General features: G+C 31.9%; 1 protein-coding gene across 5 annotated transcripts in view; it reads left to right on the top strand.

Annotated features, from left to right (window-relative positions):
* LOC129960041 (chitin synthase chs-2-like) overlaps nt 1-15688 on the top strand; it is an 81814-nt gene that overhangs the window by 44788 nt on the left and 21338 nt on the right. For all 5 annotated transcript variants that reach the window (XM_056073057.1, XM_056073054.1, XM_056073055.1 and 2 more), the window contains 7 exons: nt 1983-2224; nt 2773-2945; nt 3027-4000; nt 4087-4180; nt 6886-7088; nt 10315-10394; nt 13423-13531. In XM_056073057.1, the coding sequence (XP_055929032.1) occupies nt 1983-2224; nt 2773-2945; nt 3027-4000; nt 4087-4180; nt 6886-7088; nt 10315-10394; nt 13423-13531 (1875 nt within the window). The remainder of the gene's footprint in view (nt 1-1982; nt 2225-2772; nt 2946-3026; nt 4001-4086; nt 4181-6885; nt 7089-10314; nt 10395-13422; nt 13532-15688) is intronic.

Below are 15688 nucleotides of genomic sequence, written 5' to 3'. Positions count from 1 at the left end.
ACTCTCCTCCTCCTTTGTTTTAATGCTTTATAGAAGTCGCTCCTATTTAATTCCACCATAATCTTGGGTATAAACCGTAAGAAAATAGTTGGCATATTAACTACACAAATTAGTAGGCATTAAACGCAATGCAGGCGTTGCTCACATTTCCATTTTTTTTCTTCAAATTTTTTAACAACTTTCCAACGTTAATATTTATTTTATTAGACTCAACAGCAGTATAAGGAGGGGGAAGTAAGGTATGCAAATAAAATTGAACTCAAAGCATAGTTTTCTTTAAAGATGACCTAATCTTAACATTAAAATTATATTACGTCTAATATTTGAATTTATCATGTTGAAATAAGTGCACCTCAGATTGAGTAAAACCTCTCAAGGTTTGTATTGTCCTTTTTGAGTATTATTGGGTGATTATGAAGAGTATATTTTTCGATTCTATGCGTAGATGAAAAATAAATAAACGCGTCACTTGTTGCAATTAGTTTGCTCTGAAAGTAGCAATCACGCTGCATGCAGCTGTCATGACATGCTGCAAGAAGCAGAGACACATCTGTACAATTAGAATTATAACTAAACATCTTTAAAAAAATGTTCTCCATGTTACTTTTAATGCATTGCATAGTTCAAAATGCTTTTGCGAATTTTTACATAAAAAATGAGGTGATTCGATTTGTTCTGAACAACTCCTCAAGGCAAGCAGATTATGTTGGCAGAAATTTCAGTATATATAGCTATTTAAACAGATATTTGATTTGGCAGGCAATGGATCTGAAACTGGCTCTTCTACAGATTTTATTTTTGCATTGATTATTTGAATCTATAAAAGTATTAGATTTTTGAAAAATTTTCAATTCCTCTCGTGCGACTCTAAAATATTCAATATTAAACAAACCTTTTCCTTAAATACCCACTAGACGTTTAATGCCTTTCTTGTCTCTTGAAGCTGGTATAAATTCTGCGCCTTTATTTCGGCGATTTAATTTTTTCATTGAGGTAAACTTCTGTTTTTAACCACTTATCTGAGTTAAAATATCAGAAATCTGGCAAGTTTTTAATAAATTTTATTTGATATTTCAAGCAGCAATCTCATTACAGTTTCTTTAATATGATAAATCGAGTTAAATATTAAAATACTACTGAATTAAGCTAATTCGAAGCTCAAGGAATCTCGGTAAAAAATTTGATTTTTCCTAGATTTTGAATCGTGAAAAAGTAAACCTAAAAATGAGGTCAGCTAGAGAAAACGACAAATTTCAGCTAAAAAGGGCAGTAAAAGTATAATATTTAATAATTGTAATAAAAAATAGAATTAAAATTTTAGTAAGTAATAATAATCATTAAAAATCAATTTTAAAGGCAATAATTTCAAACAAGTAATGCTAATAAAAAATATACAGTATTTTGGATACAATTATAGATTGAAACTGTAAAATAAACAGTGCAATTCTCGTCTGTTATATTCAAAGATTTTAAAAAATGAAATTTGCATCGCTTTTTTTCATTGGATACATTGTACAACAGTAAAATTGAATTGAGTGAACGAAAGGCCTTGAAAGAATATCTCCTTAGTAACGCTGGAAACAAAAAGTACGGGTGTATTTGACTAAGGAAAATAATTCGGAAATATATATAATTCTTCTATAATTTTTCGCTTTGACTGCGAATTATAAATATAACAATAAGTAAATGGGGAATTCAAAGGGCCAGAGAAAAATTATATTTAAAGATAATGGAATCAGCCGCATTCCACTCTTCCAGGATTTATATAAATTAAACTAAACTCTCTTTGATTTACTAGTTACTAAAGGAAACTGCCGAATAACTTTCTATGTCCTTGCTGAAGGTTCGAAATTATCACCAGAGCTTCCATGTAAACGCATCTGTTAAACTTTCTAACGGCATCCAAAAAAATATCATCACAAAAGCATTTCGAAAGTAACAAATCCTTGAATTTTTCTGATTTCGTTTTTCTTGTATTCCAGCCGGCGAAGTGGGCAGGAGGAGAAAGGTTGGGATGTGTTTGTGGTGACGCCTCCAGAGGAAGAAGACGAAACGGTCATCTCCAAAGCAGTTGACATCACACTGAAGGCTTTCAAATTGTTCATCTATCTCCTCACGTTTTGTGTTGTCCTCGGTTCGGCAGTCATCTCCAAAGGCACTTTTCTTTTCATGACCTCCCACGTCAAAAGGAACAAGACTCTTCCAGTGTGCCAAAAAGGCCTTGGTACAGTTCATAATTTATTCTTTCGTTCTTACACCACCTGAATACTCAACTTGGCCAACCTTGTTTTCCTTTTCAAATGTTATTATCTCCAATTACGAAACCCTGGCTTTGTATTGTAATTAGATATTTATGTATTAAAAATCACCGTTAGATTTAATTTCGAAAACAAATGAGGTCTGCTGTTTCTCCTTTTCAGATGAAGAACGGCGTTATTTTAAATTAAGTCCCATATTTTGAATAGTGGATTATATATAGATTTAGTCTTGTGAACATTTGAAGCAAAATAGTTAATGCATTTGCAATATCTTAGTACCACTCCTTATATATATAAGAATGAATTGTGAGCTAAAAAACAATTAGTGTCAGCACGTGATGAAACGTTTGCATGTTTCGAAATGTTAAATAAATTTGAGTTTCATTATAACTTTATAAATTGAAAAGGATTTGTGCAATTAAATAATATTTGGGAGGAGGGCTTTCAAAAGAATACAAAAGATAAAGCTCTCATTTTAAATTGCCTTAAGAAATTCAATCAAATTTCTTTTTAGGTTTGGATCGTGATAAAGATTATGAAGTGTTTCTCACGGAATTTGAAAGTGTACCATGGATATGGAGTCTGTTCCTTGTACTAGCGGTACCCGAGCTATTTGCCCTTTTCAGGAGTTCCAGAATATGTGTATTTAAGTCTTACAAAAAACCCAAATTAACGACATTCATTGCTGTGAGTATTTTTGCAAGAAAATCTAACACAAAACACCTTTATTCTTTGTTAATAAAATATCTGCTTCTTTTATTGTTGCAGGTATTCATTGGAGAAACGATATATGCTATAGGCCTATCTCTTTTGGTGTTTGTCGTTTTGCCCGACCTTGACGTTATCAAAGCTGCCATGTTGACAAATTGTGTTTGCTTCGTTCCTGCAGTGCTGGGACTTCTATCTAGACACTCCGGCGAATCTAAAAGACCACTGAAAGTGATATTTGACATTCTAGCTATACTAATTCAAGGGACTGGCTTTGTGTTGTGGCCAATGACTGAAGCTAGTTCGAATGCTTGGCTGATACCAATTTGCGTAACATTGGTTTCAGTTCGTTGGTGGGAAAACTTCATAGACGCGAAATCCCCAGTACCATTCATTCGTAAATTAAGCTCTGTAAAGGAAGATTTGAGGAAAAGTCGATATTTTGCCTACATATTTTTATCAATATGGAAGATAATTATTATATTCTGTGCTATGTTTGGATTCTTGCATTTAACAATGAATGATGCCACAGTAATATTTAGGGGATTCGCATCTGGATTCCGAAGCCATGCAGTTATCGTTCAGCAAATAAGGAAATTCCTTCCCCTTGAAATTATGCCAGACATTCCAACTGCCAGTCCAATTGATGAACAAGTGTCTATCATGTCTTCCGCCATGGCTCCTATCTACATAGCTCTCATTCAAATTACGACTTCTCTACTATGTTATGTGTTTGGAAAATTTGCTTGCAAGATCTGTATTCAAGGATTTAGTTTTGCTTTCCCAATAAATTTAACGATACCAGTTTGCATATCTATGCTAATTGCAGCTTGTGGTGTACGAACTGAAGATGTATGTTTTTTCGAAGATATTATTCCGAAATATTTATTCTGGACTTGCCCTCAGGGTAACTTCTTCCAAGATTTTATATCTAGTCAGTACGCTTGGGTTTGGTTGTTGTGGTTGCTTTCACAGACATGGATAACTGTACATATATGGACACCAAAATGTGAGCGACTTGCCAGTACTGAAAAGTGAGTACTAGATTTTACAACTAATTCGTTTTATAATATAAACATGTTTTCATAACTCGATATTTAACTTTTTAAAACACTTTTAGACTGTTCGTCAATCCAATGTATTGCGGTGTCTTGATTGATCAGTCTGTTTCTCTTAATCGGAGACGAGACGATGAAGGCGAAATTAAAAGTGAAGTAAGCAAATAAAATTTTTGAAATATTTCTTTCAGCTGAGTAGAACTGTGAAAATTCTGTTCAGAAAACAAAAACGTTAATTGGAGAATTACTGACTCGCACATTCACATTCGTATTGTCAAGTCGATTTTGAAAACAATTTAATCGCTAGTTTAAATAATGGTTGGCAATCACTGTGTTAAAGTGCACCAGAAAACAGCCTAAAAATAAATGTTAAGCAAGAAAGAAAAATCGCATCCTTTTCCAGTTGCTGGTCATTATCACGTGGATTACTTTAAAAATACGAGTCACAATACGCGGTTGTATAGAAAAAAATAGTCTTAACTTTGCAAATTATTTTCTTACAAAACAGGTCCGCGACGATTTGAGACGGTTTCGATCGTAGGAATTCGAACTTCGGTACTACTGAAGAGGTCGCATGTGCATTAAATATGATTGGGTGTCAAAAGTCACTCTCGTTGTCATCGCATATTAGTATGATTATTTGTTTCAGGTTTCATTTTCGCTTTCTGATCATAGCTTAAAATTAAGATCTCCATTCCCTATAGCCCGTGAACAGTTTTAAATTGGTGCAATCTAATAAAGTTGAGAAATAAAATACATGGGAAATGTATGGGGACCGACTTTCAATTTAACTTGTAAATACACTTATTGATTTAATTTCATTCCTTGGTATGCTTTATTTTCATGTAAACGAAGCATTGGAAAAGAAAATATTCTATCAAATGAATTACCTTTGATAATTTTGGCGAATCTTGACGTCCGAGACATTTGATCTCTAAAAAAAAGACATTTTTAGAATTATACTTATCTGTAACTCGACAAATAAAAAATACAACAATCCATATGGAGGAAATTTAGTGTATGATCATTATAAAAGAATTGTATATTTCTGCCAAATTTAGAGGAAAACCATCTACGGGAAGCTTCCCTTTCCTTTGTATGAGAACACAATATTTCAAAAAACACAACGAACTAGATAGATGAAGTTTTAATATTTAACCAGAACTGTAATTCAATATCGAATTTTACCCTATCAAATGACTCACTTTCGGCCTATCTATTCATGCGTGCGCGAACGCCGTAACTGAAAAGCTAAATGATGTGAAAATTGATATTTTGCCACGGCACTACAATTGTAGATCTGTGTCAAAATTTGGCCCAAAATGCATATTGTGTTGTTCTCTCTGGCGAAACTGTGTTATATTGTAAAAATATGCGAGAAAATCGAGGGTAAAGTACTCCTGCTGATTTATATTTCTGATGGTAAAAGTTAGGATCTAAAAATTCAGAATAATCCAGATCAGAAGGCTGTGTATTTTACAATTTATTGCGTCTTAGTCTAGCTGTCTCCTTGGAGAAGCTAGTTTTCCTTGAAATATGCTGAAGAGTTTCCCTTTTTGTCGAGAATCCCCCACCCCATTTTCTCCCCTTGAAGTGGGAAGCATTTTGCATATCTTGATGATATTGAGATTCCATTTAGTGTTTGATCATTTTGTTCTGAAGTCTTTACTCCAGACAGCAATTTTTGACGCTTTCAAAGTTTAATTATAATTATTATATAAAATTTTTGAAAAAAGTCGAAGTCTGAATATAAAATTACACTTTTGAGCTCAGTAGGAAGCATCGCTCTAATCAAATTCTCGTATTTCATAATGGGACCGCTCTGGACAGTATTCACAAGAATTCAAGCAGTAAGCAATAAATAGCAGTTATTAAAGGCAGAAATTAACCTATTATAATTACCAAAAACATTTTTCTCTTCTAATTCAGTTCTGCATCTCAATTTATTTAAAATACAGTTAAAATATACCTGATAAAATTGTTCGACATAAGGGATTAACCCTGGAATGGAAATGCCATTGCAATGACTCGTTTATGGAAATGTGTAATCAATTTGGCTATTCTTTTAAAATTAGTCTGCTTTAAAAGTTTTTGTACTTCTAAACACAAAGGCTAAATGAGAACAATAAGAGATTTATCAAAATACATTTTTGTATTAATTTTTCTTTTTAAAATTTTGTCGATAAATAGTTCATTTATTAGCTGCGATATAAGGCAAATTCTCTTTTACTAGTTGCTAATTATGGGTTTCCTGTTTCATTTCTTTATTTCAACCAATTTGGATTCAAAAAATTTTGTTGACAATCCTTGAGGTGTTGAACAATATTCTTTCAGTTGGACTCGAGCTTGTTGTCAGTTTGATTCATAGTTTGATAAACTACCTGCTGAAGTGGCGATAACAAACTTTATGCAGGTAGTGTGAGGTCTGCCATCTTTAATGTCTATAGATGGCTTAATTATGAGAGGATTTTCTCTTTCCTTGTGGAATTGAAACTGGAGTTGTCATGACTTGATGTTTCCATTCCATAGTTTGAGTACATTATAAAATTCTGGAAACTATTAATTATTTAAAATATGTGAATTATTTTAAGAAACAAAAACAAGAACATTTATCTAAATAGCAAGATATATACAAACTATCAAGAGATGAGCTACTGGATTTTGTTGAATATTTTTGTCTTGTAGAATTCAACTTTACCGAACTGAAACTAAAAACTTACGAACGACTGCGTCAAAAAGGTGCAATTCTAAGATGCAGATATTAAAGGATAACAATTGTAACTATTGATATGTTTTTAAAATCTAATTTCAAAGAAAAAATATACTACTTTGCCTGCATTGAATCTAAAACTTTTTTTCAGGATCTGGATCTCGAAGGGAACGATGAGAACGATATATCTCAGTACTACGAAACGATATCCATTCAAACCGACACTTCAAGTGGCCACACTGGGAAAAATGTCACTGTTCGAAGTTCAGATCATATCACTCGAATTTATGCCTGTGCAACCATGTGGCACGAGACAACCGAAGAAATGCTTCAAATGCTTAAATCCGTTATAAGGTAAGAGAGGCATTCTAGTTGATGTTATCGTGAATTGTGTTCTTAATTTTGATCTAAATTGGTGTCACGTTCTGTGAATTCAACCCGTTTGAAAGGATTCTTAGCAAGACGTCCCTTGTATTGCCACTTTTATTACATTAACGGAACGCCAACGCTAGCCTTTTTTTTTAAATTCTTCTGATATACGCAGCCACTTTCCAGAGAAGTAATTTAACATCTAAAGCGTAATTAAGGCACGTAACGCTGTTGGAGCCTCGGACTAGCTCCTTTTTGGGTGTGCCTTATATATTCTTTTCAACTTGGGGATATCTATCCACCTCATCACAAACTGACGTAGTGAATAATAGTGTGTGACGAGACGAAATGTGAAAAGGATACTGAGTACGGCATAATACGGAAAGCGAAAACTCTAATCGACAAAGTGTGAAGCCAGGATGCATATCGGTTCTTCAGAACAAAATGTTCGCTAACAAGCGGAGGGATGTCTATGTGTGAGAAAAACGCACATTTGTTGCTCTAGTGGGTACTCCTCATTTGACTAAAAATTTCATTTCTTTTATGTGCTCTCTCTTTTTAAAGCAGGCCTGCATAATTTGTCCTTATTGAACATTGTGTAGATGAAGTCCTATTTATTACAATTTCATGCGATAAACATCATAGTTTAAAATTCTAACAGTCGTTAAAAAGATTTCACCATGAAACGAATAATTTTTCTAATGTAATAACTAAATTATATTACATTTTTGATTTTCTAAAAATATTAAACTGTTCTAATTGACTGCATCAATAAGAATTTTTAAAAATTCGTATTTTTCTTCGTGTTAAAAAGTTTACACCATTCTTTAATATTCAAACCAAAGTATTAAATAGCTAAAGATAAAAATTTGTAGCAATTTGCACCTAGGGAGGTTTATTTTTTATATATTATTTTTAACAATCAACGTTATAAAATTGAAAACATAAGCTTATATTTTTATAAGAAATACACTTCTCCATCAGAAATTCATTACTGAATATTTTTTATTAGAGTCAAATATCAATATGAATAATTCGAAGGGCTAATAGCAATTCGAATTATGTGCAGAATAATTAATAATATTTATAAATGTATATATTTTAACTTATACAAAGCTCTGTTTCTGACTTACGTTTCGCCCTTATATGAATATACAACGAGAGTCAAAAGAAATTAAACGCCTATGATTGATACAGAAAATGTGTATTACAAATATATTATTGACTTGTAATATAAAGTAAATATATACAATTATTAACGTAGTCAAGCAGAATTGACTAGTTTGTAAATATTCAGTTAAAATAAAACACATAAAGAAATAACTAAACTAGAAGCTAAATTTATCCAATTTTATGCTTAAAGAAAAAGTAAACACTCGCAACTCTTTCACCTTCAAATGTTTTAATTTTATAGATATCACCGTTTTTCTTCGAGGATCTTGATATAAGTTAGTCTTATATTCTGCTTGAGTTTATGTAAATTTCTAGAAAAATCTGAGATTTTGCGATGGGGAATCAAACATCATTAGAAACGAGAAAATGGATAATCAAGCAGGAAAATGATAAATCCTTAAGTGAAACAGAAAAAAATTGTTTAGAGGCCTCTGTACAGTGAAAATGTCTGATAAATATTCTAAATGTAGACAGATTAAAGATTTTGAGAGAACAGGAAGATCAAGACGTCTTACTGATACAGAAGTGAGAGCAGTAATAAGAGAGGTCAAAGCTAATCCAGCTGCAAGTGCTGTTAAAATATCTCAAAGCATCTCGCAAAGATCCAGAGAAGTCAGTAAGTGCAAGCCCGTTGAGGAGACTTTTCATGAACATGAGTTATATGAAAGGATTCCACGCCAGAAAACTTTCACCACGAAATCGAACCAGAAGAAGCGTCTGGTGTTTGCCAAAAAATACCTTAATAAGGATTTAGATTTTTGGAATAATATTTTATTTAGCGTTGAGAAAAAATTGAATTGTTTGGTATAGAGAAGCTCGTAAAAAATATGGAGACTAAAGAATGAAGAATCCAGTAATAAGTATTCAGTTTAGACAATTAAAAATGGGGGTGAATCTGTTATGATCTGAGAGTGTATGGCGGTTGCAGGAGTAGTTAATTTAGTATTTGTCGAATCTACAATGAACAAAATGGACTACCTAAACATTTGAAGAGATGATGTTGGTCCCAATGTTGAGAATTTGGGCTTGTCACGAAGTTGGATCTTCCAAAATAACGGTTCCAAACGCACATCAGAGATTGTGAAAGAATGGTTACTCTATCTGTTGTGAACACTTCGGAGCATTCTTCAGTCACCAGATTTACACCCATTGAAAACTTATGAGCCTATCTTGAGAAAAAATGTACGCCAAACAACCATTTCTAATAAGGAAGAGTTGAAACAAATTATTATAGAAGAATAGCAAAAACTCCCTCCCGAACTAATAAAAAAACTGGTCACACTTGCACCCAGACGATTAAAAGCAGTGATAAAATCTAAAGGACTGCAGGCAAAATATTAATATTACAGCTTTCATTGTTTGTGTTGGTGTCAGAGTTCTATGTTTACTTTTTTTTTTGAGGCATAAAATTTGATGTTTTTTTTTTTGTTTGAGTTATTTTTTTTTTTTGCATTTTGGTGTAATTAAAAATTTACGAGTTGTTACATCCTAGATGAATAGGTTAATAATTGTATACATCTACTTTATTTTCTAAATCAATAATATAGTTGAAATAAAACATTTTCTCTGTCAATCATGGATTTTATTTCTTGTGACTCTCACTGTATGTGTAAGAATCCTCTTACCTGATATTTTCCTGAATTGATACTCGCCTTTGAAAGTGCGTCATTAATCCAATGCTTATCCTTCATAAGTTAGCTATTAAGTGACTTATTTGGAAATCTTTCAAAAGCAGATTATATGCTATAGAAAGTTTCTTATATATGAATTTTTGAATCAAGATAGCTAGTCAGCTGAACCCTGTAGTTCAATAGAGCTTAATGGATACAAGATATTTGTATGGTAACCTCAAATACGGATCCGAAATTCGATAAAAAAACCCCATATTTATAACGACCACGGAGCAGTGAATATTCCTTATTTGAATAATGAAAAAAAATTACCAATTGGATAAGAAAATTGCCCTTATAGGTTAGAACGAGATATGCATCATAATTTAATGTTTTTCCTTGATTAGAAAGCAAAATGTTCTTTTTAGGATGGATGAAGATCAATGCGCTCGCAGAAATGCACAGAAGTATTTAAGAATTGTGGATCCAGACTATTATGAATTCGAAGGTAAGTAAACATGTTAATTAATCGTTTGTTCCATAATTTGCCGTTTTTGCTTATACAAAATATGTCATTGCCAAAAAATTTGACGTCGATATCTAGATATTTAATTTTTCGGTTCGATGAAAATCATTGTAGGAATTGTATATTTGTGCAAAGAGAAAGGAAAGAACGAAAAAGGCAGAAAATACATACCCTATTTTTTTATTTGCTGAAAAATGGCCACCAAATACATTATTTTATGCAAATATATGAGAAAATCGAGGAGGAAGACTCGTGCTGATTTCTAAATTATTTTTTCTATAATATATACTTTTATTCTGATAAGTACAAAGGAAATGATGTTGTTAGCACCAAACTTCAGAAATAAGCTTTCTAAAAGGTTATCACAAATTTTATCACTACTGTAAATGTGTCTTGCAGCTGTAAAAGCAGACATCACCATTTTCAAAAAAAGTTTATATAAATATTTTAAATCCATTTAGACTCCCTTGATATTTCTTAACCATCAATTATATTCTAAAATACATAACCGAAATATTCCGAATGCCATGCATCACATTTTTAATCACATTTTGACTAGACAATTTTTAAAAACGCCACTTGAATCTTTTTTTTTTTTTCAGCAAGATAATACATATATATAGGGGACCGCGGTGGCCTGGTGGTAAGGTCTCGGTTTCGGAACCGGAGGGGGGAACTTTTTTTGCAGCAAGATGATACATATAGGGATTGCAATACCGGACCAAAATTTCAATACCGGTATTCGGTATTTTTTGAATCTTAATACCGGTATTAGAAATTTTGGAAAAAGAAAGAAAACACAGGTGTTTATTTGTTTTATTTGCCAGTTTTGTTAGAGAGTGCAAATATCACAAAAAATAATTTGTAACTTATAAATTATAACAGTATATAATCACAAAAAAAGTAAAGAAACATCTTATTTATTTAAATCACAAAAAAGTGTAAATATCACTATTCAGTTTGTGGTACTATTACAAATTTTTGAAATGTGATCTAAAAAAACATAATGCGTCTATTGTACTGTCATTAAGCCTGAAATATAATTTTGTGTAAAAATGACCAGATGTCAAAAACGCTCTTTCGGCATCTACGCTAGTGGGTGGTACTGTTAGCGATGCGCGATATACTTTTTCCAAGTATTTACCTCTAAATCCCTCATCTTCAAATAAATCGATTTCTCGTCGGATGGTTTTTGATATAGCTGATTTCTGTATTGTATTTTGGTTCGTTGAATTTTTTTAAAATTCAAAACTTCTATTCTATTATTATTATATTATCACTAATTCTAATTTTTGTTCAAGAGACAATTTCTTTTCACTATCGACAGTAGTGACATCATAATCTTCGATAATTGAACCGAATTCTGAATGTGGATAGGTTTGTGGAAAAAAAAATTTAAGAAACTTTACTCTAACTTAATCAGATTTGAATTGGTTATTTTCTTTACTTCTTTTCATTTTCAGTTTTAAAATCATTAGAATTATGTAAATACCATAAGACATTTTCTATTTCGGTATGCCTTTCTTCTGTGCGATTTTTCAATGTAATATATAATTCTTCAGATACTAATGTGTGCTGTTCTTTCAGTGACTGCAACATGAAATTTATTGTTGCATTAGCTGTTAATAAATTAGAATCTCTCCGACATAATGCCTCAATAGTCAGTTTTATTAGAAGTAGAGCTGATATAGTTCTGGATATTAAGTCGAATTCACTATCTGAAAAATTAATTTACAGGTTTAAGTCGATTATTGCTTTTTGGATTGGATTTCTCAGTTTCAAAAATCGTTCCATCATTAGGAGTAAACTGTTCCAACGTGTTTTTTAAATCTAATATTAACATATATTCTGTTCTATTTTCAGTTAGTATATATTTTAGTAATATATCCTTTTTATAGGGGAACGTTTAAATATTTTAACAATTTTTCGAACTTTATAAACAATAGGAAGCAATTCTTGATAGGTTAATATTTCATCCTCATTAGCAATATCTTCTTCAACAATTACATTGTCATTATCTTCATTGCCAATATCACTCTCACTCTTACTCTTTTCAAAGTTGGAATCCGAAGTTTCTATATCCACAGTATTTGGATTCTTCTGTTCTTTATATTTTTGGTATAATGTATCTATTACTCCTAATTGAATTCCATGTGCATAACACAACTGCTGATTTGCACCAATCAACTTTCCAACTTTTTTCTTAATTGTTGCTCCATCAGTCGTTATGGATACAATATTTTCTTTCAGGGATAATCCATATTTCGCTAATTTAGGTTTAAGCAATTAATTAAGCCATTAATTAGGTAATTAATTTCGCCCGCTAGGGAGACATAAAAACAAAAACGTATACTATATTGCTATGTTCGCGATACCTGAACATATAGTGGAGACAATTTTAAAAATTTCTTGTAAATACCGAAAAACCGGTATTTAAACTTGTGAATACCGGTATTACGAAATTGTACAAATGGCTCAAAATACCGGTATTCGGTATCCCGGTATACCGGTATTGCAATCCCTAGATACATATATATAGGGGGGCCGCGATGGCCTAGTGGTAAGGTCTCGGCTTCGGAATCGGAGGGTTTCAGGTTCGTGGCCAAATTCCACCGAAGACCCATCGTATAAGGGGTCTGTTGCACGTTAAATCCGTCATGACCAAACGTCCTCCCGGTGGTGTGGTGTGGAGAGGGGGGTGCCAGCTCAGGTGTCGTCCTCGTCATCTGACCGCGGTTCAAAATTACGAGGTCCGTCCCAAAATAGCCCTAGTGTTGCTTTAAACGGGACGTTAATATAACTAAACTAAGATATATAGATATATATCTAAGATATGTAGTCATTCAATGACAATCAGCAGGACTTGGAGCTTTTGGTTCACTGTAATAAATCTTTGTTTGAAACATAGGTTTTTTTGTGTTTGTGTGTGTTCTTCGTGAGAAAATTTATTTAGAAATTGATAAAGTAATCGTATTCAATTATGAAAAACTTTCAAATTTTTCTTTTCAAGTCCACATATTTTTTGATGACGCTTATGAATTGTGCGATGATGACGACGAGGAAATGGTTGTAAATCGATTCGTGAAGCAGTTGGTCCAGGTAATGGATCTTGCCGCAAGGTAAGTTTCTAAGTTTCTTGTCCTTTATGTAGTTTCCAGTTTTCTACAGTTCAGTTTCATGGAATAGGAAATCGCCTAATATGTGTCTTGTCATCGGACGAATAGTGCAAGATCAAACATCTAATTCGTAACTGTGCTTATTGCTAGTGGAATGCTAGTTATAAAAACGAAATGTTCCCTTCAGTATTCACACATAAATAAAAAATAAATGCATACATTTTTTAAATAAAAAAAATCTATGAAAAGGTTTAATTTATTTCAAGCGTAATTCGGGAATGTTTATGATCTGCTGTAAGGATTCACATAATTCGGAGGCGCACTATACGAGAGTCCACTTTATTCCATTCTAAACACAAAGTTTAGATTCCACATTCGTCGTCTCGTCATACTTAGGTTGTACTAGGAACGCTTCATAAACATTTCCTAAACATTTCATAAACAAACTATTAATATACTAAAGCGATGGATTTATGCTAACGAGCTACATGCGAAATGTAATTCACCAATTTAACTTTACAATCTTTCAGGAATTCTTTAAAAGGAATTTTTAAAATATGCATTTTTAGTAGTCATTCGTTTTTCTGAAATGTTACACCATGCTTAGATACTTTAATTTATTATTTATGATGAAGCTTTTGAAAATACATAATTTAATATCCGGGTGTAGTGGAGCTGGAAAATCCTTTCAATTATTTGTTTTTTTACCAGGAATAAGTAAGAAAGCAAAGAAATTTAGCTCCTTAATACGGATCGGTTTTTGTTTTAGCTTTTCTCTTAACTTGATTGATGTTTTAAATTTATATAAGTATAGACCACTGGCAAGTGGTGGCAGGAAAGGGTTAAAAATACTGAACTTATAAGCAATTAAATATATATCCTGTTTTGATTCCGAGTACATTCTGTTTTATAGTTTGGCATTGATGAGTTGGCAGTTGTGACGTAAGAATTACATAATGTTAGATAAGAATATTTTGATAAGTTAGGTGACGCATGAATGATTTGCTAAATCGGCAAATGACTGTTTAATTCGCAAGCAACGCTTTGTAGAGAAGTACGTCAAAACTGCGCGAAGACACATTATACTTATGTCAAGAATTTAAACTGATATTTTTATATAATTTGAAATGAAAATGATTTTTAAGAGATTAATTATTATTAAAATGTTATTAAATAATTAAAATTTTAAAAGATTATCAATTTTTATTATATACCGGTTTTAAACTACAGTAATTGTAGTTGTAAACCGTATTAACGAAATTAACCAAATTTTAAACTACAGTACAGAAATTTGGTTAATTTTTGATCAAACATAAAATTAAGGTATTAATTGGAAAATATGCATTGCTTCATTGCCGACATCTTGATTGCACTATTTCGATATCTAGAAAGAATAGATTTTAAACCAAATTATATTGTGACTCCTTACCTTCCCTGTTGCCTGTTCCATTCTGCTATTGAACATTACCACTCAAATCGGAGCTCTGTTTAAGTTACAAGCATTCCGCTGTTTAGTGTCAAGAAATAAATTACGAAACTAAGACAGCGAGTTTCAAATTCAATCGATTAATTTTGTACCATATACATGAATGAAAATAATGTAAACGGTTATATGATAGAATAGCTCGAACTTCATTAACATTAAACTTGAAATTTTACTGAAGTAATCAACATGATTCTGGATATCATTTACATCCAGAGGTCGTATAGATTTCTATATTTCATACATATAAATGAGTCTCGGATATATTTCTGAATAGCAGAAGTTTGACATACTTGCTTAATCCACATTCGTTTTTCCGTACCTTTAAAAAAAATTAATATAATGGTGTGCAATTGTAAGAGAAATCCACAGGATATATTCAAGCTCCGAAAAGACAAAAAAAAAAAAAAAAAAAAAAAAAAAGCTTCGCTGCATTTTTAGAGTATTAATTAGAAGCATATAATTCTCGACAGGTCCTATTTTGAGTGGTGCACTCACAGAAAAAAGTTAACTTTTTTGTCTTGGTATGGTTTTTGATAAAATAAAAAAATATATCGTTCTTTTTTTCTATCCATAACGCCAATTTGATTAATTTTCGATGAGTTTTGAACTAATAGTGTAAGATGTTAGCTTCTTTGCTTTTTAACTGTAATATATATCACAAATATATTCTTAAC

The sequence above is a fragment of the Argiope bruennichi genome, chromosome X2 (assembly GCF_947563725.1).
Source record: "Argiope bruennichi chromosome X2, qqArgBrue1.1, whole genome shotgun sequence".
NCBI lineage: Eukaryota > Metazoa > Arthropoda > Arachnida > Araneae > Araneidae > Argiope > Argiope bruennichi.
Note: the sequence above shows the minus strand (reverse complement) of the source record. Positions and strands in the feature narration are given on the sequence as shown.